Source organism: Podarcis muralis, chromosome Z (genome assembly GCF_964188315.1).
Source record: "Podarcis muralis chromosome Z, rPodMur119.hap1.1, whole genome shotgun sequence".
NCBI lineage: Eukaryota > Metazoa > Chordata > Lepidosauria > Squamata > Lacertidae > Podarcis > Podarcis muralis.
In genome coordinates, this window is record NC_135673.1 from 40,047,429 (window position 1) to 40,074,928 (window position 27,500).

Here is a 27,500-nt window from a genome sequence, read left to right on the forward strand (position 1 = left end):
GAAGTGGGGATTTTGGCAAAGCTGGCTTCTTCTATCCTTGTATGACATAATTCCCTCTTCTTTGCGCATATGAATATGAGAGAGAACTGGGACAAAGCAGTATTGCAACTCTTTAACCACATCACCATTTTGCACTTTTTTCCACCCTGGAAAAAGGTAAGTTTAATATCAAATACACCTTGGTAAAGTGAAACAAGGACTGTTATTGCAAGGGTTTCAACAGCAATTGTTGACAGCAGTGTGCATGTGCTCACAACTAAAATGACAACAAGGGTACACATAGCCACAATTCCACACACACACACATACACCCACACACGCCCACACACCCTCCCCAGAGACTCACTTTTGTTAGTACACCTGCATTCCATGTGCCTGAGAGCCAGAATGGTTTGTCATACATTTTGGTTTGCCGTTTATAAAGTGCACAGTCACTGGTTTTGTGAGGTTTTCTAGGAATCACAGAGAGACCCAGCAGTGGGTTTTCCCTGCATTGCATTGAGGTCACAGTCCACCAGAAAATTCTGCAGTCCCCGTAGCCAGAAGCATAATGTAGCAAAGTTTGCTTTGTGCAGTGCCACTTCAGAATTCAAGTGGCACCCAGCATTGTGTTATGTAAATATTCACCCTCCCAAAATAAACTTTCTTACTGTGGAAACCTTGCATTTATCAGACAGGCTCCCAATCTAATCTCCCTGTGCTGGTTTCTTATGAGTAGGGAATTCTGATGTGGAGAAGCACTCCCATCATGTCATCTCACTACTCTCCATCAACTCCTCCATACTTAACTTATCCATACATACTTATCACATACATCATAAACAGGGAATCTTTGTGGCCTGGTGGCCCCCTATAGGTCAGCTTTGACAGGTGGGCAGGGCAACCCCCACCTGTGAACCACCTAATGTATTTCCCCAAAGACATGCAGCACCAAATGTCAATTTTGTGTGATTTTTGATTATCCTTTGCATGTGCTTTTTTTCCTTTTCAAAAACAGTTCAGTATTTTCAGTGCATGCAAGTAAAAACACCTGATTTCTCACTTTGGCATTCTCCCTCCCAAAAGATGTTGAAGTGGTTCTTTCTCCTCCCTGCCGATAAGACTTTGCATCCCTGCTAGGATTCCAGTCACATCATCAGTATAGGCCGTGCATGTACAACCTGAGATTCAATGTGCTGAATGCAGCCCACCTTCCATATATGATGGCCTGCAAAGGTTCAATAGACTTTGTTTTTGCTGCCTCTCTGGGGCCTCTACATACAGCAGGGGCCTCTGAGGTCTACATACATAGCAGAATAAGGTGGTAAAATGAACAGAAAGGGCTATCATTTCAAAGGGGGTGGTGGGACCACAAATGCCAGTGCTCCCTTATATCAAAAAGCTATTTGGAGTCAGAAAAAAATAGAACAGCAAGGAGGGGTCTGGAATAGAACTTTTCTCCTTGCTGTGTTATGTTGCGGTGGAGTGAACTATGGGAGAGCAATAAAAAAAAAGCATAGACCCCCCCTTTCAGTCTTGAGTGTTATAGTCCATTCTGTCATCTCATTCTGCTGCACGTATAGTTTGAGATAACAGGCTTGCTCAGCTCAGGGAACCAGCAGGCTGGATCCCTAATTCCTCATCCCTCTGTTGTTACAGCTGATTGGTAATTAACAGCAGCCTCCTTTGAAGATGTGTCTCCATAGCAGTTTGCTGTAACTAATGATCAGGGAGCCTCTTTGAAGTCTGTTTGGAGCAGGGGTAGGGAACAGCCACCTGCAAGGCCACTTCCCCCAAAACTGTGCCCACCCGTCCATCAGCAGACGTCAGCTGATAGCTGATAGTCAGGAGGGTGGAGTTAAATCCTGAACCGGTGTGCAGCCAAACGGAGCAGGATTTAACTGCCACTCATCAGTTGATGAACAGGGTTAAACCCTGCTCAGTTTGGCAGGATTCCATGCAAACCCTTTCCTGATTCAGGGAGGGGTTTGCAAGGAAACCCAAGAACACGAAAGACGCCCTGCCCTCTGTTTTAGCAGTGCCTTGCAAGGTGCTTTGAAGTCCTGACTTTGGGACTTCAAAGCACCTTGCACCTGACGCCATTGTGGCATCCTGTGATTGACAAGTGGGCAGTCGTCTGCTCCACACTTGATGCCACTTGTGGCCACAGGCTGGAGGTTCTCTACTGCACGGCAGATCACAATCAATATTGGGTGCGCTCCATTGACTTAGTGGCCCATTCAGTAGTTCGGGCCTAGTTTTATCAATAAGAGGCATTTTAAGGAAAAAGTCACATGCTGTTAAACTGAGGGCTAGTTAGCTGGTAGTAAACCACAGTGTCTTATTTTGCAGCGTTGACCTAGTATTGCTTTGCAGAAAATGCATCCTGAGGCTTAAAAGCTTCTTCTTCCAAGTAGTTTAAATTCTTGCAGTTCTTTAGGCTTTAAACTCTGGTCCACACCTGGAGTTAGCTTGTAGGTCAGAGGGGAATCAATGTAACCATTTCGATACAGGCAGACGCGACGACAGAATTCAAAAGTGCTGAACATGACTCCAAAATAAGGAACAATCTGTTTAGAAAGCAAGCAAACGAAAAAACATAGTCACGTATTTTCATTATCCAGGTTTCAAGCCTACTATGGGGGGAAAGCCTGAGCATGTTTATTAATCGAGAGGCAGTGTGGTGCAGTGGTTAGGATGGTGGACCATTAGAACTGGGAGACCTGGGTTCAAATCCCCACTCACTGGGTGACTGCAGGCCAGTCATCTTAGATCAGCCTAACCTGATCTAGGAATCAGGAATATAAAACAGGGAAGGAGAGAACCCTGAAAACCACTCTGAGGTTATATAAAGATGGATCTACAAAGAATGGCAGCTTTAAAAAACTGCATGCAATTCTCAACTTCCATCAACACCTCATGGTTAAATTCTGGAAGGAGGAAAAAAGAATAAATTTCTAATTAGGAGCACAATAAATCAGACCTCCAGTGGTACTGAACAACAGGTGCTTTAGTACGTACCCTGAGTAAGTTAGCAGTGAGTCCATTCCAAAGGGCGAGCACCCCTTTTGTCTTCACCGTTTGCTTAAAACAGTCCACCATGCCTGCAAAATGGACATCAACCCCTCCGTGGTTTGGGAGGCAAGGACTCTGAGCCTGCTCGAGAGAGAACACATCACTATTTTAAAGGAGGAAAAGAAGTCCCTGTTGTTCTGAAACCCTTTTAGCAGAAGCCTATCCATGTCTGCTTTAAAGTAAGTCCTAGTCAGGTTAGTGTGGAAATGGTTGCAGCCTAAGGTCACTTCTGGGTGCCCTACCTCTTGAGCATTCGTCCGAATTTGATTGCACAAAGTTTGCAGGGAGGTTATGCGATGGATTGAACATTTGTTCTGATTTGTTTGAGCAGAGCAAAGCAAGTCTTATCCCACATTTTATCATCACTTCCTTTGTTGCAGAAAGGGAAGTGGGTTTGCAGTGCAAGAGCACCGTATGGCTGCAGTTGCACAAGCTGCATTTGCTGGTATGTGACTGAATCCCACCCAAACAGCGATGGTTTTCAAGTGCCCTTAAGTCACCAACACTGCACTCTGATGCATGTCTACTCAGAAGCAAGTTGTGTTGTTTTCCATGGGGCTTACTCTTACTTAAGTGCACGTAAGAATGCAGCCTAGCACTAAATATATATATATACAGAATATCTGCACAGAAGTCCCATTGAATTAAATGGGCCTTACACTTCCGCATTAAGTGCACAGAGGAGATTGCAGTCTTAGTATTGCTGCTGCCTTACTTTATTGTAATAAACATAATATCCAGGCTTTTGAATTTCAGACTTGCACCAATACAAAGACAAGGAGAGGAGATAGTGGGGAGGGGGGGGGGCTCCATTCTGCACAGCAGTTTACCTGATCTTTGCCACTTTGCCTAAACCATGGGTGGCGGCAAACCCACAGCTCTCCAAACGTTAAAAAGGTAAAGGGACCCCTGACCGTTAAGTCCAGTTGCAGACGACTTTGGGGTTGCAGCGCTCATCTCGCTTTACTGGCCGAGGGAGCCAGTGTTTGTACGCAGACAGCTTCCAGGTCATGTGGCCAGTATGACTAAGCTGCTTCTGGTGAACCAGAGCAACGCACGGAAATGCCATTTACCTTCACACCACAGTGTTACCTATTTATCTACTTGCACTTTTTTGGGGTGCTTTTGAACTGCTAGGTTGGAAGGAGCAGGGACCGAGCAACGGGAGCTCACCCCATCGCAGGGATTCGAACCACCGACCTTCCGATCGGCAAGCCCTAGGCTCTGTGGTTTAGACCACAGCACCACCCACGTCCCGTCTCCAAATGTTACTGGACTCCAATTATTACAGATCATAGTAAGCTGCTGTATCAAACCACTGGTCCAAGTATTTCAGTCTTGTCTACACCAGAGGTGGGAAACTGGTGTCCTCCAGATGTTGTTGGACTACAACTCCCAGCATCTCTGGCCATTAGACCTGCTGGCTAGGGCTGAGGGGAGCTTGAGTCCATCAGCATCTGGGGGACTTTTGGTTCTCTGTCTCTGCACCAACTGGCATTCCCAGCTCTACCCAGAGATTTAACATGGGTCCCTTTATGTGCAAAGCATATGCTCTGTCACTGAGATATAGCCCTTCATGGGCTGTATTGGCTGCAGATGATGGGAGCTGGAGTCCAATGTTTGGAGGACCACAGGTTCCCACCCTTGGTCTAAATTACACCGACACACGAAAAATACAATGCCAAGCAATTCCATACTATTCACTTATAAACTCATCTGCTAAGTGTGCTTTTAACCTAAAGTATAATTTTGTACACACCTTTTGTACACACAAAAAGTATACTTTTTTGTATACACCTTGCCGACAAAGGTCCGTATAGTTCAAGCTATGGTTTTCCCAGTGGTGATATGTGGAAGTGAGAGCTGGACCATAAAGATGGCTGATTGCCAAAGAATTGATGCTTTTGAATTATGGTGCTGGAGGAGACTCTTGAGAGTCCCATGGACTGCAAGAAGATCAAACGCATCCATTCTTAAAGAAATTAGCCCTGAGAGCTCACTGGAAGGACAGATCCTGAAGCTGGGGCTCCAATACTTTGGCCACCTCATGAGAAGAGAAGACTCCCTGGAAAAGACCCCGATGTTGAGAAAGCTTGAGGGCACAAGGAGAAGGGGACGACAGAGGACGAGATGGTTGGGCAGTGTTCTTGAAGCTACAAACATGAGTTTGACCAAACTGCGGGAGGCAGTGAAAGACAGGAGTGCCTGGCGTGCTCTGGTTCACGGGGTCACGAAGAGTCAGACACGACTAAATGACTAAACAACAACAACAACATACTTTTGTCATTCATTCATTCATTCTTGCTAGTATTCTACATTGAACAGCTACATTATCATGGAGTAATTCAAGACATGCTTGCTTTCAAGTCTCACTGATTTCAATGGGGAAAACGTGTTAGGAAGCGTGTTTAGAATTGCAGGCCTACAGCGCAATCCGATACATGTCTGGTCAGGGATCCTCCAGATGACCTATTTATATAGCATTCATCCCAATTTGCTTGCACAAAATTTATCCAGTGGTCAGGCTAGGTCCAGTCTTCATTGAGCACTTGCTCCGAATTATTTATGGGATGGGTTCTAGAGCAATAAGCACTTGTTCTGTTTTGTTTGGAGGGTCTTTACATGTCTTCCGTTCTTTCACAGACTCTTAAATGCATTTCCCCATAACTTTCCTAACAGCAGAGAGTCTTTCTCTCTCTGTGTGTATATGTGTTTAAGTAGAATTGGACTGCAACTGAGGCATCAGGCATAAGCCTGCATTTTATTAATGTTTGATCAAGGCTTGTATATTAAAGAGGGCTTAGATTTTTAAAAGTTTCACGCCAGGCAAGAAGGCTAGCTGCTTAAGAAAACACTGACAGTGTTTTCTTCCTAGACAAGGGGCCCCTTGATTGATAGCAGAAAACAATTCTCAAAGTCGTAAAAGCTGAAATTACAGACTGAGTAAGGACACTGACCCTACATGTTATAAAAGATAAAAAAGGCAGAGATAAACATAATTAATAGTTGGTAAATAGTAAAATAATGCCAATGTGCCTCCCAGTAAAATGAGCCAGATCTTCTTTCTAAGGTTAAAAGGCCAAGACCAAATGGAGAAGCATCTAGCTGGCAGAAAGAGAGGCTTTTTGGGAAGTCTTCTTAAAGCAATTTTGGGAAGTCTTTTAAAACTGTTTCTTTCTTAAACTGAGAGAGTTAAAAGAGCAATAAATATTGGGAACAGCTAAAGAGGAGAGCAGATGGCTGAAGGGGGGGGGGTAAACTGAAGGGGTTCCTTTTAAAAGCTGTTTTTTTACTGAGTTCCCTTTTCTACTTCTACTTTGAGAAGCTTTATTCTTTTAAAAGGTTACCTATGATAATGTATGAAATATATTAGCTTAAATATATTGGCTTAAATGTAACTATGCAAAGGATTTAGAAAGTAACAAATTTAGATGTTAGATTCTTATTTCATAGAGTCCTAGAGTTGGAATAGACCACAGGGGCCATTGAGCCCAGCCCCCTGTCAGACAAGAAGACGCCATCCAAGCAGCCATCCAAGCAGTCCTGATATATGGCTGTCAGACATTTGTTTAGAAACTCTCAAATGAAGGAGATCTTTCAATGTTGATGTGAAACTCAAGATCCTTGACATATGTTTAAGATAAAAATTTAAGATTAACCATTTGTTTTAGAAGGCAATAGGGCGAAGAGGGCAAGAGGTGAGCTGGTAATTAATATTCCTTGTTGAGACACATGTAAGATATATTACTACTTATTTGTCATTTATAGATGTAACAATATATAGCTCTTTGTGCTCCATATAAGGACAGGAGGATGTGGGTGTATCTTTTGTGATTGGATATAGCAGGCAGCCAATAGGAAATCCAACCAGGCTGATTGGACAGATGCAGCCAAGGAGGAGCAAAGGGGGCTGGATTAAGGGAATATAAGTGCTGGCCATAATGGCAGGAGGCCAGGCCAGAGCTTGGTAACCATATACCACTGTGCCTCTCATTTATTTGTCTGACAAATAAATAATTATTTTAATTTCTCTATTGCTGCGTTGAATATTTCATTCCAGCTAAGCGTTAACCACAAGCAGGGTGCTACATTTTATGGTGCTCCTGTGACTCGGATAAGTGGTCTGCTGGAACGCAGCCCCTTCGCTCTACTGAGCAGGGTACAAGAGAGAGGATCTCTAAACTGCCTACCCAGCGCGCATGGAAAAATTTTTTCCAGGGGAACGCAGAAGTCTCGTCTGTCTGATACCCTGCTCACTGGCAGCGACGGACCGGGGGGAAACGGAACCAACCAAGGGGTAAGTGCACAAAGGGATTTTTGGCCCTCCAATTAATTGGGAGGAAGAGAAGTCTTGATCAAACTTCTGCGTCTCAGTAAGTGGGAACTGAGTACGCTAGGTGGTTGGGTATATCAGATGGTGGTCTGGTGGGGGAAAAGGAAAGTTGGGAGGTAGAGTGTGGTGAAGTATCTTGCGCATTGTATGTGTGAGAAAGTACAGAGCAATCTGTAGCTGACCTGAGTGTGGAGTGGGTAGTACTTCGGTTCCCAGTGAGGCGACTCCATCTGGGCAAGGAAACCCACGAAGCGTGTGTGTGAGTGACTGAGTGGATACTTCACAGGGCCATACAATGGGAGTTGGGGGTTCAAAGGGGGGAAATACACCTCTTGAATGTATGTTAAATAATTTTAAGAAAGCCTTCTCAGGGGCATATGGAGTCAAAATGACGCCAGAGCGCTTGAGAACGTTATGTGAACTAGAATGGCCAAAACAAAATACTGGATGGCCATCTCAGGGAACTTTTGATATAAATTTAGTAAGCAAACTTTGGTCTAACATCACCAAAGAAACTGGAGGGTGCCCAGAACAATTTTCATATATAGATTCCTGGCTGAGCACATTAAATAAAAATCCTCCATGGATAAGGGAATGCAAAGTCCAACGATGCAAATTATTGGCTGTAAAAGCCGAAGCTAGGAAAGGAATCTTGCCAAATAAACTCAAACCCATTTTTGAGGGACCAGAGGAAGAGGTGCTTCCACCTCCACCCTATGCTCCACATCGAAGGGAGCATAATCCAAACCCTCCACCAGTTGTAACCCCAAGGCAAGAAAGTGGAACGAATAATGGGGGTAGAGACACAGAACTTGACTCCTTGATAGATTATGATAAATATCTTCAGGAGGCATTGGAGTCCTATAATGAAGCCCAAGCAGAAGTGGTTATTCCATCTGTGAGTCCCAGTAGAACTCCATCTACAGTCTCTTTTAGTGGAACAACTGATTGCCTACCCCAAACCCCTGTACATCCAAGTCCTAGAGAATTATTACAGAAGTTACAGGGAGACCTTAATCGGTCAGCAAGCAATACAGCCAGGCGTATTAAGCTGCTAAAAGAACGCCTTGGGACAAATACCATCCCCTATGATTTGAGGCCCCTAGAGCAAAGCGAAGAGAAAGATCACGTAGTAGCCCCTCTCAGAAGAGTATTTGATGCACTTGAGGAGCCTGTGCTGGTTAACGGGCAACTCGGACCAAGGCCACCTCGAACTTCGACCCTTCAGTACATTCCATTCACAACTACGGATCTGATGAATTGGAAAACACACACCCCATCTTTTGCAGAAAAACCTCAGGCTATGATGGACTTGGTGACTTCAATAGTAAATACTCATAGTCCTACTTGGACAGATTGTCGCCAGCTTCTGAATACTCTGTTCACCACTGAGGAAAGAAGAGACATAATTGAAAAGGCACAGATATATTTGCGTGAGCAGGCCAGAGTGGGAAATATTTTTAATATTGACCGTCATCTCCAAGACAACTTTCCCTTGGAAGATCCTAATTGGGATCCAAACAATGCAATTCACCTGGCCAGGCTTACCACCTATCGCCAGACGCTTGTGCAAGGTATCCGCAGGGCATGCCAGAAGCCAACTAATATGTCTAAAGTCTCAGAAGTAGAACAGAAACCAAATGAGAGTCCAGGAGACTTTTTAGAGAGGCTGCAAGAAGCCTATCGTATATGGACTCCTTTTGACCCTGAAGCCCCTGAAAACAGCAGAATGATTACTGCTACATTTGTGGCCCAGTGCGCTTCTGACATTCGTAAGAAAATTCAGAAGTCAGAAGGATGGGAAGGGATGCTGATGAGCCAAATTATGGCCATTGCACGCCGAGTTTATCGGAATAGGGATGAGGCTGAGAAACAAGAGAAGAAGAAGTGGCAGAAGGAAAAGATGGTAATGCTGGCCACAGCAGTGAAGCAAGACTACCGCCCCTTAAATGGAGGAAGAGGGCGGGGAAGGAATCCACCACTGGGAAGGAATCAATGTGCGAATTGCAAGAAGGAGGGTCATTGGAAGCGGGAGTGTCCTGAACCCCTGAGGTTGGAAGAAGTACGCCCAGGCCCAGGCCCAGGCCCAGGCTCCGGCCCAAGAAACCAGGGACGGGGACGGGGAATGATCCGAAATGGAAGATATCAGAGACCTGGACAAGGACAGAGTAGAGACAATTTCATTGGACTGGCAGAGGAGGATTTTACCCAAGACTAGGAACGACCGGACTCCATAAAGTTAGGCTTCCAGGAGCCCACGGTCACGATTCAATTAGGAAGCCATTTAATAGACTTTATGATTGATACTGGGGCTGAATACTCAGTACTCCCAGAACTATTGCAGAAAAAGGCATCCAAAAGTGTAGTCATTAAAAGTGCCACTGGTCAGTCAGCTAAGAGGTCTTTCCTCCAACCTTTGGAATGCCAGATTGGGGGACATCGTTTAACCCATCAGTTTTTGTATATACCTGAGTGTCCAATACCTCTCTTAGGTAGAGATATGCTGTCCAAACTGCAGGCCCAAATCACCTTCACTCCTCGAGGTCCAGAAATGAAACTGCCATCAAAGGCAGCAGGAATAATTACCCTTTCAGTACCTAAGGAACAATCATGGCGCCTAATGTCAGCCTTGCAAGTCCAACCCACATTGGATACAGAATTAAACAAGCTCCTCCGAACCCTACAGGTGCCACCAGGAGTATGGGCCGAAAATAGCCCACCAGGAATGGCCAAGAATATAGCTCCAATTGTAGTAACCTTAAAACCTATGGCTACCCCTGTATCTGTAAAGCAATATCCTTTACCCCGGCGAGCAGCAGAGGGCATCCAGAAACATTTGGACCGCCTATTAAAATATGGTCTGCTTAAGCCCTGCCAATCAGAATGGAACACACCCCTTTTGCCTGTTCGAAAACCTGGGACAGATGAATACAGGCCAGTGCAGGACTTGAGGCTCGTAAACCAGGCTATCGAGACCTTGCACCCAAATGTACCAAACCCATATACCTTGCTGAGTTTGATCCCACCAGAAGCAACATTTTTTACTGTATTGGACTTGAAAGATGCATTCTTCTGTTGCCGGCTGGCACCACAGAGCCAACCTATATTTGCCTTCCAGTGGGAAGACCCTTTAACAGGAACAAAAGGCCAGCTAACCTGGACAAGATTGCCCCAGGGATTTAAAAATTCCCCAACTTTGTTTGGCACTGCCTTGGCGAAGGATCTAACAAGTTACCCCTCAATACCTGGAGAAAAGGTGGTTCTGCAATATGTAGATGACCTTATACTAGCAGCAAAGGATTTTGATACCTGTAAAAAAGGGACAGAGGAACTGCTCCACTTGCTCTGGCAAGCTGGCTACCGAGTTTCCCAGAAAAAGGCACAGTTATGTTTAGAAAAGGTCAAATATTTGGGCTTTGACATCTCACACCAACAACGAGCATTGAGACCAGAGAGGAAAGAAGCTATTTGCCTTATCAAGGAACCTACCACAAGGAAACAACTTAGAGGATTCCTGGGAACAGCAGGGTTTTGTAGACTATGGATACCTGATTTCAGCAGTCTGGCCAAGCCCTTACATGAAAGCACTCGAGGTGCAGAGAAGGACCCATTCGTATGGGGACCTGAGCAGCAACAAGCCTTTTTAGTTATCAAACAACGACTTATGGAGGCCCCAGCCCTTGGACTGCCTAATTCGGAAAAACCCTTTCAGCTGTATGTACATGAACAGAATGGGATTGCAGCGGCAGTCCTGACCCAGAGATTAGGAAGTTGGAACCGTCCAGTAGCTTATTTGTCAAAACAATTGGACTCAGTAGCAAAAGGATGGCCTCCATGCCTAAGGGCAGTAGCGGCCACTGCAAGCCTTGTCAAAGAAGCTGATAAATTTACCTTCGGCCAGACGATGTATGTGAATGTACCTCATGCTGTTCTGACACTCATGGAATATAAGGGTAGTTATTGGCTAACGAACCCAAGGATGGCTAGGTACCAAGGCCTATTGTGTGAAAATCCCAGGATTCATCTACGAGTAGTGAATATGCTCAATCCAGCGACTTTGCTGCCCCTACCAGAGGTAGATGATGAGGAATCACATGATTGTCTCCAAGTAATGGATGAAGTTTATTCCAGTAGACCCGATCTGAAAGATGAACCATTGAAAAATCCAGATGTTGTATATTACACTGATGGTAGCAGTTACCTGCATGAAGGTGCCAGACGAGCAGGATATGCTGTGGTCACCAATGAGGAAGTTGTGGAAGCTGAAGCTTTGCCTGCCGGCACCTCAGCACAAAAAGCTGAACTTATAGGTTTAACTAGAGCTCTGCAATTGGCAGCCGGATGTAAGGCAAACATCTATACTGATTCTAAATATGCCTTCTTAACCCTGCATGCACATGGAGCTCTATGGAAAGAAAGAGGTCTAATAGGAGCCCACGGGAAGGCCTTGAAATATGGACCTGAAGTAGAAATCCTGTTAGAAGCAGTATGGGCTCCAGAACAGATTGCTGTAATGCATTGCAAAGGTCATGGACGAGGAAGGGATCCAATAACCAGAGGAAATCATGCGGCTGACAAAGCAGCCCGAGAGGCAGCCCAAAAGCCTGTGGGAGGATTTATAGCAGCCCTCATACCAGAGGTAGTTCCAGAAGAAGTTAAACCTCACTATACCCCAGAAGAGAGGAAGTGGGCTGAACAGGAAGGAGCAGTTGTGAAGGACGGTTGGATGATCCTGCCGGACAATAGGATTTATGTACCTCATCATCTAGCAGGCACAATTGTAAGAAATTATCATGAATCTACTCACCTTGGCGGTACTGCAACCAGAGAGAGTCTCAGTCGGAAGTTGTATATTATTAACCTATCACAATTAGCAACTTGCATTTCACAGAAATGTGTTCTTTGTGCTAAAAACAATCCCAGGCAGGGACCGGTACAACCTCCTGGAATCCAACATGTGGGATATGTCCCCATGGAAAGTCTAATTGTGGACTTCACAGAGCTGGTCCCTTCTAAGGGATTCAAGTATCTCCTTGTGTTTGTAGACACTCTTACCGGATGGGTTGAAGCCTTTCCCACCCGAACTGAAAAGGCACGAGAGGTAACTAAGAGACTCCTCACTGAATTGATCCCGAGGTTTGGATTACCTAGATGCATTGGAAGTGATAATGGGCCAGCGTTCATTGATCAAGTAGTACAAGAAGTATGTCGAGTCCTACAAGTGAAATGGAGACTGCATGCAGCATATAGGCCTCAGAGTTCAGGGAAAACTGAAAGAATGAATCGGACTCTGAAAACCCAATTGGCAAAATTAACCCAGGAAACGGGATTGGGATGGGTAGATGTGTTACCCATAACACTGTTTCGTGTTCGGTGTGCACCCACAAAAAGACTTAAGTTGTCACCTTTTGAGCTCCTGTATGGGAGACCGCCCTCCTTTGTTCAGGATATTCCAGCTGACCTTAAACAAATAGGAGACCATGTGACACAGGGACAAGTGCAATCTCTCTCCCGTGTTTTTGTTTCTCTTAACAGGTGGGTCCTCGAGCGCACGCCGTGCAGCATTGCCGAGCCGATTCATCAGTTCCAGGCTGGCGATAGCGTATGGGTGAAAGAGTGGAAACGTGATCCACTCGCACCTAAGTGGCGTGGACCTTACACCGTCTTGCTCTCTACTCCAACAGCGGTGAAGGTAGCTGAGGTGACCCCCTGGATTCATCACTCTCGTTTGAAGAAGTCCGAAGGCAGTTGGACGTGCAAAGGTGACCCCTCTAATCCTTTAAAACTGACTCTCTCCAAAAACCCCTGTATCTAGCCCTACCGGGAACGGGCTAGGTCACGGGCAACATTAGACGACCGGCCTGCTGCAGCCACAACCTGGAAGCTGGCTGACCTGCGCACGCCTGAAGCTTGAGGAGCGTCTGAACCAGCGACTGTGAACGGGAAGATTCTCTTATACAATTGATTGACTGCCCCCCTTGTGGAACAATTATCAGAGATATTACTCACTGGGGATCCTTGGGATATATGTTTTGGTCTTGGTGGTTCCCCATTCCTGTCACTGGGGGAATTATATTGGGACTAATATTTATTTGCTATCACAATAAGGTACTCTTCTGTGGAAGGAATGCATATGCTAGACATCAACATGATTCTATTATTAATCCTGATCCCTTGGGAAGGGGAAGGGTCCTTGAATCTGACCAAATTGACTAAATATGGATTCCGCCATGACCACAATATGTGGGTAGGTTTAGCTGAAATGGTAGCCAATGTTGCAAATAGGACCAATTGCCTTGTTTGCTCTCTTGGGCCAGATGATTCAGAGGGAGGTATGCCCTTATTACCGATACCATTAGATGCCATTGGTATGGTAAGCGAAATACCACACCAAACAGAATTACAGAATTTCCACGGATGGAACTCAACTAAACCATTACGAGTTATACCTGTACAAGGGGAATTCTGTGTACATAAATCATCAGATGCAGCTGATTCTATCATGATAGGCTCTTCTCATTGTCACTATACTTGGGATTATTTTAAGAATAGTCATACCTGGGCACACGGTACTACCTATCGAACTCGGAATACCTTGCCCTGTGCACCTCCTTTTATTCATGCATGGAAAGTGGTATGGAACATAACTGTGACAGAAAAAGGCAATCTAACATACTGCACTGTGAACTCTCTACCTCTTTTGATATTTCGCCTTCTGTACTCCACGTACCAAAAACCTCAGACCCGATGGTTGTGGTGGATATGTGGAGAATGGGCATACAAGAAACTCCCTTCCAAATGGAGTGGGACTTGTTTCCTGGGATGGGTATTACCACCAATGTGGATTATGCCTACTAATTTGGCCAAGCGTACACGAAGAAACGCTGATATTTCTCATATAGCAGGAGGAAGTACCCAAAGTTGGAGCGGTACTGATGATTGGCCACCAGAGCGCATTATAGCCTATTATGATCCTGCCTCCTGGAATCCTGGTGAGCTCATACAAGGGGCACGGGATCCTATCTATAATCTAAACAGAATAATTCGATTGCAAGCAGTAGTGGAACTTGTAACCAATGCAACGGCCCAGAGTTTGAGACTTATTGCACAACAGTTGGATGAAAGTAGAGCCGCCATTTTGCAGCTGAAAATGGGAATGGATTATGTACTTGCCAAGCAGGGAGGCCTATGTGGAGTCTTGAACTTGACAGGGAATGCCTGTTGCTTTAACATTTCTGATAATGGTGAGGCAATCCGTGTGTTGGCTACAAAGATGGAGAATATAGCACATGTCCCAGTACAAACATGGGAAGGATGGGATATGGGATGGCTCACCAATTGGTTACCTAATGTCACAGGACTCAAAGGGATACTATTGTCTTGCTTGTTTTTCTTGACAGTAGTGGTAATGGTTTTATGTATGATGCCATGTATCATTTCATGTTTTAGAAGTACAATTAGCAAGATGGTTTCAAATGAAACTCTACCTCATATCATGGCCCTATACAGAGCTTTACCTCAGGAATATGATGAAGGTCAAGCTATCAAGGACACTTGGGACGAAGGTCCTTGAGCTTGAAAGGGGGGAATGAGGCATCAGGCATAAGCCTGCATTTTATTAATGTTTGATCAAGGCTTGTATATTAAAGAGGGCTTAGATTTTTAAAAGTTTCACGCCAGGCAAGAAGGCTAGCTGCTTAAGAAAACACTGACAGTGTTTTCTTCCTAGACAAGGGGCCCCTTGATTGATAGCAGAAAACAATTCTCAAAGTCGTAAAAGCTGAAATTACAGACTGAGTAAGGACACTGACCCTACATGTTATAAAAGATAAAAAAGGCAGAGATAAACATAATTAATAGTTGGTAAATAGTAAAATAATGCCAATGTGCCTCCCAGTAAAATGAGCCAGATCTTCTTTCTAAGGTTAAAAGGCCAAGACCAAATGGAGAAGCATCTAGCTGGCAGAAAGAGAGGCTTTTTGGGAAGTCTTCTTAAAGCAATTTTGGGAAGTCTTTTAAAACTGTTTCTTTCTTAAACTGAGAGAGTTAAAAGAGCAATAAATATTGGGAACAGCTAAAGAGGAGAGCAGATGGCTGAAGGGGGGGGGGTAAACTGAAGGGGTTCCTTTTAAAAGCTGTTTTTTTACTGAGTTCCCTTTTCTACTTCTACTTTGAGAAGCTTTATTCTTTTAAAAGGTTACCTATGATAATGTATGAAATATATTAGCTTAAATATATTGGCTTAAATGTAACTATGCAAAGGATTTAGAAAGTAACAAATTTAGATGTTAGATTCTTATTTCATAGAGTCCTAGAGTTGGAATAGACCACAGGGGCCATTGAGCCCAGCCCCCTGTCAGACAAGAAGACGCCATCCAAGCAGCCATCCAAGCAGTCCTGATATATGGCTGTCAGACATTTGTTTAGAAACTCTCAAATGAAGGAGATCTTTCAATGTTGATGTGAAACTCAAGATCCTTGACATATGTTTAAGATAAAAATTTAAGATTAACCATTTGTTTTAGAAGGCAATAGGGCGAAGAGGGCAAGAGGTGAGCTGGTAATTAATATTCCTTGTTGAGACACATGTAAGATATATTACTACTTATTTGTCATTTATAGATGTAACAATATATAGCTCTTTGTGCTCCATATAAGGACAGGAGGATGTGGGTGTATCTTTTGTGATTGGATATAGCAGGCAGCCAATAGGAAATCCAACCAGGCTGATTGGACAGATGCAGCCAAGGAGGAGCAAAGGGGGCTGGATTAAGGGAATATAAGTGCTGGCCATAATGGCAGGAGGCCAGGCCAGAGCTTGGTAACCATATACCACTGTGCCTCTCATTTATTTGTCTGACAAATAAATAATTATTTTAATTTCTCTATTGCTGCGTTGAATATTTCATTCCAGCTAAGCGTTAACCACAAGCAGGGTGCTACACAACTCCAGTCCAATTCTATCAACCCCAGCCAGCATGGCCAAGAGCAAGGGATGATGGGAGTTGTAGTCCAGCAACATTTGGAGGGTCATAGGTTAGCCACTTCTGCTTTAGTTATTTAATTAATTGCTTGCTTATACCACACTGTCAATACTCTTGGGACATATGTCTATGCCCTGGCTCCGGTTTGGAAATCACTGCTCCAGCCACAGTGAAGGGAAATGACAACAAGTTCTGTGCTTCCAGCAAGGGAATTCTGCATCTCACTCTCTCTCTGGCTTAGTTCCCAGATAAATGTTATGCTAAGCGATGTCTGCAAGGCACTGTGTGAGATATCCGCCAAGACCTACAAGTTAAGCCATAAGGGCAGAGCTCATTTCCTTTTCTCATTCTTCAGCATTAGAGAGAATTTGCAAGAAACTTTGAAAGTACAAAGAGACACTAGTGCTGCAGGTTCAGCTCGGAAACTGTCTTTCACCATAGAGGAAACAAGTTCGTTTTCTTACAATGAATTAGGACTGGTTTAAACTCAAGAAGAATGAGTCAACAGGATAAATCACACCACTTTGGACTGCAGGATAAAAACTTCTTGCATACAGAATACCAGAACTGCAGATGAAATTCACAGATGTGTTACATTTCTGCTTGCAGGGCCTTAAAACAACAAAATGACAGCATTCAAAAGTAGTATCTTCAACTTGCAACCTAAGTGTACAAGCAATTCAAACCCCTGCCTCATTACCATTTCCTTCTGTTGCATCTGCAGACCAAGCCTCAGTCCTGCAGATTTCTGTGCAGGAATGCTTGCAACCTACCTAGGTTACGTTTAAATCCACATGTTAACACTAGCACACCAGAGATTTAATTACCCAGACATATCTGGAGGGTTCACAAGGGGAAAGCATTCTCTGTGCCCCATGTTCTGTGTTAAATCAGACCTCAGACAGCTTCTTAACAGTGATAAGCCTAAAGTGATCCTCTCTGTCGGAGGGATGCCTTGTGATGATACATGAGATGCTCCCACTCTCATATTTTAAGTTCTTGGCTGCTTCACTCTGTTTACTGAAAGATGAACCCTCCAGGACATGTTTCCGCTACAGAGAAGCACTCTTCAACTGGACGGAAGAGTTTTGATTGGATTTACTATCTGCTTATTAATTGATTAACGGATTGAATATTTTTTTTTAAATCCCCTTCACCATGGCCTCAATATAAGTCCCTTTACTTCCAAAGCAAGGTTAAAACACCCCCCTCCTAATATCCCATAAGTAAATAAAACAATAATGCAACTAATACATGCATATATATATATATATATATATATATATATATATAAGCCCAAACCCAAGAGATATAGAAATGAATTAAGAAATAAAGACACAGGTTTTTATGGATCTTTCCAGGGTACAAAAAGTTGCCCTGCAATAATTCTTTGAAATTATATTTTCAGTGAGAAAGCCAAGGAGTGCGATATGTGCCAGCCTTGCTAATAAGGGATTAGGAAAAGAAGTGGCGCAGAACTACTCGGGGCGTTTATTTCTCTTAATCTGAAATCTAAAATAAGAACACAGAATCCTTTCAAGGGCTAGGTTAACACGGACGATTGGGGATATCTAAATACTTCCAGGCTTAATGAAGCCCAACCTCAAATCTAGCAGCCCTCAGTCGAAGCTTCAATGAAGCACTTGAGATTCTGTTTGTCTGGGGACGTGCTTATTCCTTTTGCCCAAAGGAAGGGCCTGGGAAACTGACACAGTTATATCCCTAGAGGGAAACAGTTTTGGAATCAGGCACGGTTTCTGCATTGGACTAGGTTGGGACAATAGGACTCTCTGCTGGTGGTGGATTAATTCAGGCATCCAATGGGGGTTTGTTTACAATACATACATCAAAAGTTGATACTACTTCCTTTGCTGGTTGATACTGGGGTGTCCAGAAAGAATAGGGCTTTTAATAGAACTGCAAAAGAGGGGGATTTTGTGCACCTGGTAAAATGATGTTTCCTACATAAAGGTGTAAGAGCACCAGGCCACCCAAGGTGAGAACAAGGTCTGGGGTTGCCAGATATCAGAATCTGATCTAATGTTTCAGGATTCTGTTCTGAGGTTCCAATCCTCCTTCTGAGGATATCTGTTTTTAGCTATCGCAGCCAAGTGGTAGACTTGTACTCCTCCCAAGAAATCATTCCTATAAACACTTACCAGGGAGAACACAGTGGGGCTTGCTTCTGAGTAGACATCTATAGGACTGTGCTATGAAAGTCACTGGAGCTAATGGCCAGTGCCAGATCTCGGGGTGGCGAATTCCATTGTAGGAGGACCAGATGCCAAAGTGGGCATATCTCCATATTCAGGGCAAAAAGGGAGCCAGCGGTCATCTAGCCTGACCCCGAATTTCAGCATATTCAGGGCAAAAAGGGAGCCAGCGGTCATCTAGCCTGACCCCGAATTTCAGCATATTCAGGGCAAAAAGGGAGCCAGCGGCCAGCTAGCCTGACCCCGAATTTCAGCATATTCAGGGCAAAAAGGGAGCCAGCGGTCATCTAGCTTGACCCCGAATTTCAGCATATTCAGGGCAAAAAGGGAGCCGGCGGTCATCTAGTCTGACCCCGAATTTCAGCATATTCAGGGCAAAAAGGGAGCCAGCGGTCATCTACTCTGACCCCAAATTTCAGCTCTGAAATATTAGCATATTAGCAGCTGTGCATGACGGGGGATTTCAGCAGGTGTTGCTTCCCTCTTCTACTCAGCTTCTAAAGGTGCAGGAGCTCTGCCAAACAATTCCACAAGTTATACTTTCTCTGGTCTAGCCTGAGATTCCTTCTGACTCCCCTAAGCCTATCACAAATCAGTTCCTTTCTGGGATCCTGACTTTGAGCTTTATGGAAACAGAAACAGAAATAAGGGAATAGAAAGGAAAATGACATGTAGTGCAATGCTATAAGCATCTGCTTAGCAGTGAGCCCACGAAATTCAATGTGGCTAAGTAACTGTGCACATGTACAGCTTGAACGTTGGGTACCCAGGCACACAAACTATACACTTGTTCAGTGCTTTCCTTCTAGGGAAAAAGGTGCCGGTACTCACCATGAAGTTCTTACAGTAAGTGCAACACTTTTAGCTAGTGCCTTTCTTCTAGAAAAAGAGGTGCTGGTACTACGTACCCTTGAGTACCTCTGGGGGGAAAGCGCAGCACTCGCTGAATATTACATGTGAATAACTGTACAAGTGTACAGCTTGTTGAGGAGCCGACACCCCTGCTCCCAAAATAAACCAGGCCTATGAACTCAGTGGTTGTAGAATTTGCAAGGAGGAGAAAAGTGGGGTGGAAGGGAGAATGGTATGAAGTGTTGTGGAGGAAGACATGGCTGGTTGACTTCAATAGTGAAGCAAAGCACTCCACACTACAGCATTTTGTTACAGGACCCTCTTGTCAGAGCTAACAGTTGCTGATCTCCATGAACCTGTTGAGCACCCTCTGAAATCTCTGTAAGGCAAGTGGCTTTCACTGCAGCTGACTCCATAAAAGTATGCATTGTGCAAGCAACAGCTTTCTTTTCTCTGTCATTAATCTACCACCAAGCCAGTCCCACTGGGTAAATAAGATCTGTATCGAGGCAACCAGTCCAGAAAGCTTCTGTAAAAGAGAAGTGTGTGTTCTGATATATCCTCTCAGGTTCTAGGTGCATCAAAAATGCCAGTCTGGACAAGGCATAGGTGGGAACCTTTTCCAGCTAAGGGCCACATTCCCTTCTATATAACCCCCCAAGGGCCACATGCCAATAGTGGGCGGGGCCATAGGCAAATGTAGGTGGAGCAACAAGCGTGACTTTTAACTTGGTACACTAGGCTACTTTCTACACACACACACAGAGATTCCAGTTCCCTTCAGCTACAGCCAAGCATGATCAATAGTTCGAGATTAGGGTAGTTGTAATCCCAAAACTATATCTGAAGGGCACAAATTCTGCACCCCTGATTTAAAGGATTCACTCCACATGTTTGGGTGCCAGGGATTGCCTACTTCTGTTATTGTAGATATTATTATTATTATTTTATTGATCTATTTTGCAAACCGCTCTGGGACAGATACTATGAAGAGTAGCATATAAGTCTTCTAAATAAATGAAGAGATTACCCTTTCTTTTCATTTAAATTGCGACAATTATAAACTGTCAAGGTAGCATTGTAGAGGGACAAAGGAAGATCTTGGAGAACAGGGTCCAAATACCTGCTGGCCGTAAGGTTCACCTTGGACCAGCTGCTATTTTTCTTTCAGTCTAGCCCACCTCACAAGGTTGTTATGCTGATGAAATGGGGGGGGGGGTGTCGGAATGGGGAGGAGTCTTGCATGCTGCCCTTCGCTCATTTGAGAAAGGATGGAGGGGTAGATATAATAAATAAATGAGTAGTACTTAGCTGCTTCAGTCAATCATATATTTGCTTAACAGTACTCCAGCTGCTTCAGACAATCATATGTTTCATAGAATCATAGAATTGTAGAGTTGGAAGGTACCTCAAGGGTCACTGAGTCCAACCCCCTGCAGTGCAGGAATCCTGCCCACAGCTATCCCTGGGTGGGCTTGAACCACCAAACTTCTGGTTAACAGCAAGATGCACTGACCCATTGTGCATTTGCTTCAATTGTATATCTGCTTAATAAAGCAAGTCTTTCCCCAATGCATGAAGCCCCTCTGCATCTCCCTTCACTCAAAATGCAATTAAAACATGAAACCTTTAATTAACCATAGCTTTTATCCGAACCAAGAATCTATATTTAGCAGCTTCAGCACATAAGAAACCAACTTCAAGCCACAATTTAAGATCTAGGCTTGATCCAAAACCAGCAATTATATGGAACAGGGGAAGCTGCCTTGTACCGAGTCACAGCACTGGTCCACCTAGCTCAGTACTGTCAACACTGACCGGCAGCAGCTCTCCTCGGTTTCAGGCAGAAGTCTCTCCAGGAACTACCTGAAGATGCCTGGGACCTTGTGCATAGAATACAGATCCCTTACCATTGAGCCATGGCCTTGGGAAACCACAGTTTCCCAGTCTGGACAAACTGGGCAACTATGGTTAATTGAAGGCTTCTTGGTTTGTTTGGTCACAGTGCAACAGAAGGATCTAAGGGTCTGTAAAAGGATCTTGCGAATGTTGCTCTTATGTAGAAAATTCTAAGCCTTTCACATTTGCTAAAAATGGAAAGCGTTGTGAAAAGTCATTGTTGCCTTATGCTTTAGTACTCTCTTGTTTCCCTCCCCTTTCTTTCTAAAATTCAGCAGCATGTTAGCAAAAAGAAACCTACCCAGCACCTGCACTTTTTACTCTAAGCCACGAGGACCCATGCCCAAGCATGCATACTATACCTTTCAGTTCGCTAATAGGTCAACCAGGAGCAAAGGGAAAGAGGGAGACAAAGGGATACAGTTAGGGTGAACAACAAAGAAGATGCTGCAAATTTACATTTTTGCAAGGATGCTTTTAAAATGAAGAAAGAAGCAACTTAACACATATCTCAGTTCTATGTATATTTAGTGAAAATTAAGTCCCAGTTAATTCAACGGGTCTTACTCCAAGTTAAGTGTGTGCAATATCCTAACTTAATAATAATAATAAAGGTTTCTGCCTGGTAAATCCAGGCAGAAAGACCAGAGAGGAAATGTTGGAGGCTGCAGGAATCAGCCTGAGCTGGGAGTGTATTGTGGAGTAACAGCACCATCTAGTGGCTTAAAATGACCTAACACTTCTCCTCTGCCAGCTGTATAGCTAAGGGCAGAACTACATGTTACAAGGCAAATGTAGTAGACAAGGAAGGGCCATAACTTGGGAGTGGAGCATCTGCTTTGCATGCAGAAAGTTTCAGACTAAATACCTGGCATCCCCAGGTAGGGATACAAGAGGCAGTGCCAGTCCATGAGGACAATATTGAGCTAGATGCGTCAAAGGCAGTATTAAGAACCTCCCTGCTTTCCTATAACAAGCTTCCAAATCTATAAATTGATGTGCATTTAGAGAGCATCTGCAGGGGAAAACTGGTGGGTGGAACAGGGTGTGCTTGATCCTCCCCTCCATTGCAGTGTCTCCCACAAGCCCTGCTTCCCAGGCTGTTTTTCATTGGATGCATGAAACAACACAGGTACAGTTACTCAGGGTCAAGCAAACTGCAGCCTTCCAGATGTTGCTGGACTCCAGCTCCCATCAGCCCCAGGAAGAATGGGCAATGGTAGGGGATGATGGGAGCTGCAGTCCAACGGTGGGCTACAGGTTCTCCAACCTTGCTCTAAAGCAACAATTCCTTTGTGGCAAAGGATGCCACATGGCAAATGTAAGGACTGGTACCATTGTAGTGCAATGGTGGCGGTCTGCTTTGCTCATTACTAGAACCCCAAGGCTCAACAGCTGGGCTACAGATGCAAAATGGTGGTGCCAACTCTCTGCTATTGTCCATGAGCCATAAAGGTAAAGGTAAAGGGACTCCTGACCATTAGGTCCAGTCGTGGCTGACTCTGGGGTTGCGGTGCTCATCTCGCTTTATTGGCGAGGGAGCTGGCGTACAGCTTCTGGGTCATGTGGCCAGCATGACTAAGCAGCTTCTGGCGAACCAAAGCAGCGCATGGAAACGCCGTTTACCTTCCCACAGGAGCGGCACCTATTTATCTGCTTGCACTTTGATGTGCCTTTGAACTGCTAGGTGGGCAGGAGCTGGGACCGAGCAACAGGAGCTCACCCGTCACGGGGATTCGAATTGCTGACCTTCTGATCAGTAAATCCTAGGCTCTGTGGTTTAACCCACAGTGCCACCCGCGTCCCCTCCATGAGCCACACACCTGGATAAACTGCATATACCAATACAAAACTACTTCTGACTTATTACAAACTAGGGATTCTATCACAAAGCTCTAAAATTAGTCTAAGGGCCGGCCAGTTAATACTCATGTTATTTATAGGCAAGGAACATTAAAGATGAGAGATAAATGATTGACTCAAGGCAAGACACGACAGTGGCATGTGAGGGGTGTTTGCACTTGCAAATTTAAGGCACAGCAAGTTATGAACTATACAGTCTGATTCAAACATTTTTCTTAAGGCAAGCCTATCCAAACACATATATGTTGATGTGCTTTAAACTCTTGTTAAGTTTACAGCTGGTTTTAATTGCATTTTAGCTACTTGATTTTAACTGTTTTTATTGATATTTTTTCTTGTAAACCACTCGGAGCTTTTGTTCTAATCAACTGGTAAAGAAATTGTTAAATAAATAGAGCCCCATTTCACAGCTAGGAAATCCTGAGACTCCGAGATAAAACCTGCTGGTTGGATCAGTCAAATCAGAAAACCTGGATGATCCCCTGCAAACAACTCAAAGGTCTACCAATACATCTACCTTCTAGTTCCAGAATCTAGCACATAGTGCTAAACATATGCACACAGTCCCAGGTATGATTTCCCCTCCCGTCCTTTAAGCAGACAACAGTGCAGCCCAGAAGAGGTGTGATCGCCTCATCTATGGGCCCTCTTGACCTTCCCTGATGCCAGCAGGATCCTCTCCCTCCAATGAAATTAGGTGTGAAAGAAGCGTTCTGCTGTAGTCATCAGAACAGGTTGCAACATGTGCTTGGTTGTGGGGGTGTGGTGCCCACAAGAGCTTTTGCAAATGTGCCTACAGTCCCCCACCAAAGGTTGGCAACCACTGAGCAAGAGGCTGGTGTGTTGCATACGCCAGTTCTAGAGGAATATAGTAGCCCTAAATTCCATACCTGCATTTTCCTCTTGACTGTTTCAAAAGGGAAAGAAAGTGTCTGTGCAACCCCAGCAGCCAGGCAGCCATTCACAAAGTTCTGCACAGGAGTGAAGCGGATGCTGGGCTGACCCCAGATTTTATCCAGATGTGTGTAAACGAGGAAAGAGCCGATGGAAAATGGGATAGCACCTGTCATGAAAAGCAAGCAAGCAAATGAGACTTGTGGAAGTTGTTAGGTGCTTACTGATACAAATTGCTATGCCGGTTCAGATCAAGAAACCACCTAGCTCAACATCCCATCTGGTAACGCTGGCCAATCAGATGCCTCTGAGAAGTTTGCAACGCAGGGTGTGATGGGAATATCTTTCTCCTGCAATAATTTCTGCTTCCAGAAAATGGAAACATAAGAAGTGTGTTTGCACCCAGGGGCTGCTTTTGGGGCTTCCCACAGTCATTTGGTTGGCCACAGTGAGAACAGAATGCTGGACTACATAAGACTTTGGTTTGATCCAGCAGGATTCTTTTGATGCTCTTTTGTAGCAAAGTTGCTGATTAACATGTGCTTACTGTCCTGGAAATGTCATTAACTCCAAAGTCTGATTGCATTTCTGTTAAGGGTAAAACAGAAAAGCATTGTACTACAGAACTTCACACAATGTAAGGTGCAAATATTCTTTTGGGATATATTTGGTTTTCTAAAACATTTGGACGATAAAAGCCAAAGTAGGTGAGGCACCAAGGTCATCACTGGCAATTGAATGGGTTTTTTAAAAACCATATACAGTAGTACCTCCAGTTAAGTAATCCTCTGGTTACGTAAACTTCAGGATGCGAAAGCGGCAAACCCCAAAGTATTTGATTGGGTTTTGCCACGCACGCATGCGCAGAAGCGGTCCTCAGGTAGTGGAAACCTCAGGATCCGTCCGGACTTCCAGAACGGATCCCGTCCACAACCAGAGGTACCACTGTATAGTATCTGCTGTTGGGTCCAATCAGAATCTGTATTGCAGATTGTGTGCATTGCCTCTTTTTTCCTTGCTACATTTGGTCATGGGAAAATTTATGCCTCTCAGTCATGATCCTCCATCTGTAATATCAGAAGAATTGGATCTCCTCACATCGTTTTGGGGAGGATGAATGACTGAGAACGCAGTTAACAGCACATTGCTGATACACCAGTTTTGCAGGCAATAGACTGAGATCTGACACAAGCGATTTTTAAAAAAGGGGGCTTGTCTTATTGCATTTCAAAATTTAATGCTGCCTTTTATTGTTTTATTGATTGAACTGACAGCTGTATTTTAACGTCTTTTTGATAGAAGCTGCCCAGAAAACAGGTGGCACAGAAAATACTGTAAGTAAAATACAGTGGTACCTCGAGATGCGAACGGGATCCGTTCCAGAGCCCCGTTCGCATCCTGAATGGAATGTAAGATGCAACGGCGTGTCTGCGCGTCACATCATTTTTAGCGTCTGCACATGCGCGAGTGGCGAAACCTGGAAGTAACGTGCTCCATTACTTCTGGGTTGCCACGAAGCACAACCCAAAAGCGCTCAACCTGAAGCACATTCAACCCGAGGTATGACTGTAACTAAAAAGCACTGACTTTCAGTCACTACTCCAACCCCAATGTTATAGGAAAAGGAATGCAGTCTCACGATACCTAATAGTGACAGTGAAACACCACGATAAAGTGCAGCGACGCCTTCTTGATGATAAATCATGTACAAAGCATGCAGAATTCCTTTGTAGGAGGGCTCCAACCGGTTCTGTACAATGAGACGGGTTTTGACGACTTCGGTTGGGTATGTTGCAACAGCAGCCACCATGCCAGCCAAACTTCCAGCCATGATCGAACCCCACTGGGAGATGTGGCCCAAATCATCCACAAACAGCAAGACAAACCTGGTATGATATATGGGGGTGGGGATATCACAAGTCAGATACACAACACAGATAAAGTCAGTGATTCATTTGTAACACTAAATCATGGTTTGTTTAAGCCACTGCTTAACAAACCATGAGTTAACCAAAGAAACCATGGCTCCCCCCCCCATTTGTTTCATTTTTAGTGGCTCTTGCCTTGTACCTTTGTAGTTTGGCCACCCCACCCCAGACAATAATCAAAAAGGCCTTCTGCGAACTTTCCATTCAATGCAAGTTTCAGTTCTGATGAATTCCTGATTAGCTTAAGTCTGAAATAAGGAGAACTTATCTTCCAACACAAAAGTGGCAGGCCTATTACGCATGTGTGAAGTCTGGCTAATAGAAGGCAAAAAAACCTCCTCAGCTGCCTAAGATGATCTAAAACAGGTTTAATTTATTTCTGTCTTTCTTTTAAAAGAAATCAGACTTGATTTACAGCTCTCTCTTCAGCACCACACCCCGGAAGCTACATCTAGCTCCCACCACTGGGGGAAATATAGAAAACCTTCATCCTATTATCTGATTCAACACCAAAGGGGAAAAATAAGTTCTGTTTTTGGGCACAGAATGCAGCTTATAATGAAAGTCTGTATGTTGCACAGGGCAAGAACTAGTTTTGGAACCCACTTTCTGCATGGAAAATACATTTTGTGGACAGTTAATCATACTTTATCTTTTAGGTTTCAGAGTTAGACAGTTAAAAAACAAACACCTCCAGAATGCTACACTGTTCCACACACCTTCCTAGAGACAGGGAGGAAATTGGACATCAGCTGGACCATTCAGAGCGCCCTTTAACTACCGGCATTCCTCTGACTCTTCAGTCCACCCCTCTGATTGGTTAATACTATAAAGATTTTTTTTTATTTTTGAAGTCATTCTTACTCGGACCTCTGTGCATCTTTACGCGGAAGTCTCACTGTGTTCAACAGAGCTTAGTCGTAGTTAGGTGAAAATAAGACTGAAGTTTACTGGAGTCCCCTCCCCTTCCATGAGCCTGTAGAAACGGAAAAACGCTGGGCAGCCACAACGAACTGCAGGAATTATTAACCCTTGGAGAGCCGTGTCCCCGCACCACGCCATTAGTTGGGTATCAACTGGTTGGGTTCGAAAGCCGAGGAGGTTTTTCAGCCCGGCTTACCTGCGGTAAGAGGCCAGTTGTAGGGCGCTGTAGGGAAAGAGGCGCAAACAGGCGGTGAGGTTGCCCTTCCAGAGGGCCCCAATGCCTTCGGCCTTGCATAAGCTGCGCCCCGTCTCCCAGAGCCCTCGCCGCGAGTGGGGAGTGCCAACTTGGGCCAGGACGGTGAAAACTTCCAGAGGCGCCGTCAGGCTGTGGCTCAGCGCCCCGGCCAGCCCGGCGCAGCTGAGCCGCTGCAGAGCGGTGAGCCGACTGTCCCGCTTCCAGGTCGCCATGCCGCCCGGGTGGCGGCTGCACCATGCCCGCTGCGGGCCGGGCAACTAGCGAGGAGGACGCATAGCGACGCATACCCGGCAGTCCAGC

The 27,500-nt window shown here is 44.7% G+C and overlaps 1 protein-coding gene across 1 annotated transcript; it reads right to left on the bottom strand.

Moving 5' to 3' along the window:
- Window positions 1-183: 183 nt before the first annotated feature.
- Window positions 184-27,500, bottom strand: SLC25A43 (solute carrier family 25 member 43). The gene is made up of 5 exons (XM_028714930.2): window positions 27,141-27,500; window positions 25,737-25,978; window positions 24,089-24,261; window positions 3,001-3,135; window positions 184-2,549 (listed from the first exon to the last, which is right to left on the bottom strand). The coding sequence occupies exons 1-5, from the start codon at window positions 27,410-27,412 to the stop codon at window positions 2,373-2,375; spliced, it is 999 nt and encodes a 332-aa protein (XP_028570763.2). The 5' UTR covers window positions 27,413-27,500; the 3' UTR covers window positions 184-2,372.

What these genes read in the sequence shown, in the direction of transcription:
- SLC25A43 (XM_028714930.2), bottom strand. Translation starts at nt 27,412, where the DNA reads ATGGCGACCTGGAAGCGGGACAGTCGGCTCACCGCTCTGCAGCGGCTC. An exon ending in TGTTTCACTGTCACTATTAG is followed by an intron (nt 24,262 to 25,736) that starts GTATCGTGAGAC and finishes TTTTCATGACAG; the next exon opens with GTGCTATCCCATTTTCCATC. An exon ending in CAGTCAAGAGGAAAATGCAG is followed by an intron (nt 3,136 to 24,088) that starts GTATGGAATTTA and finishes TCTCTCGAGCAG; the next exon opens with GCTCAGAGTCCTTGCCTCCC.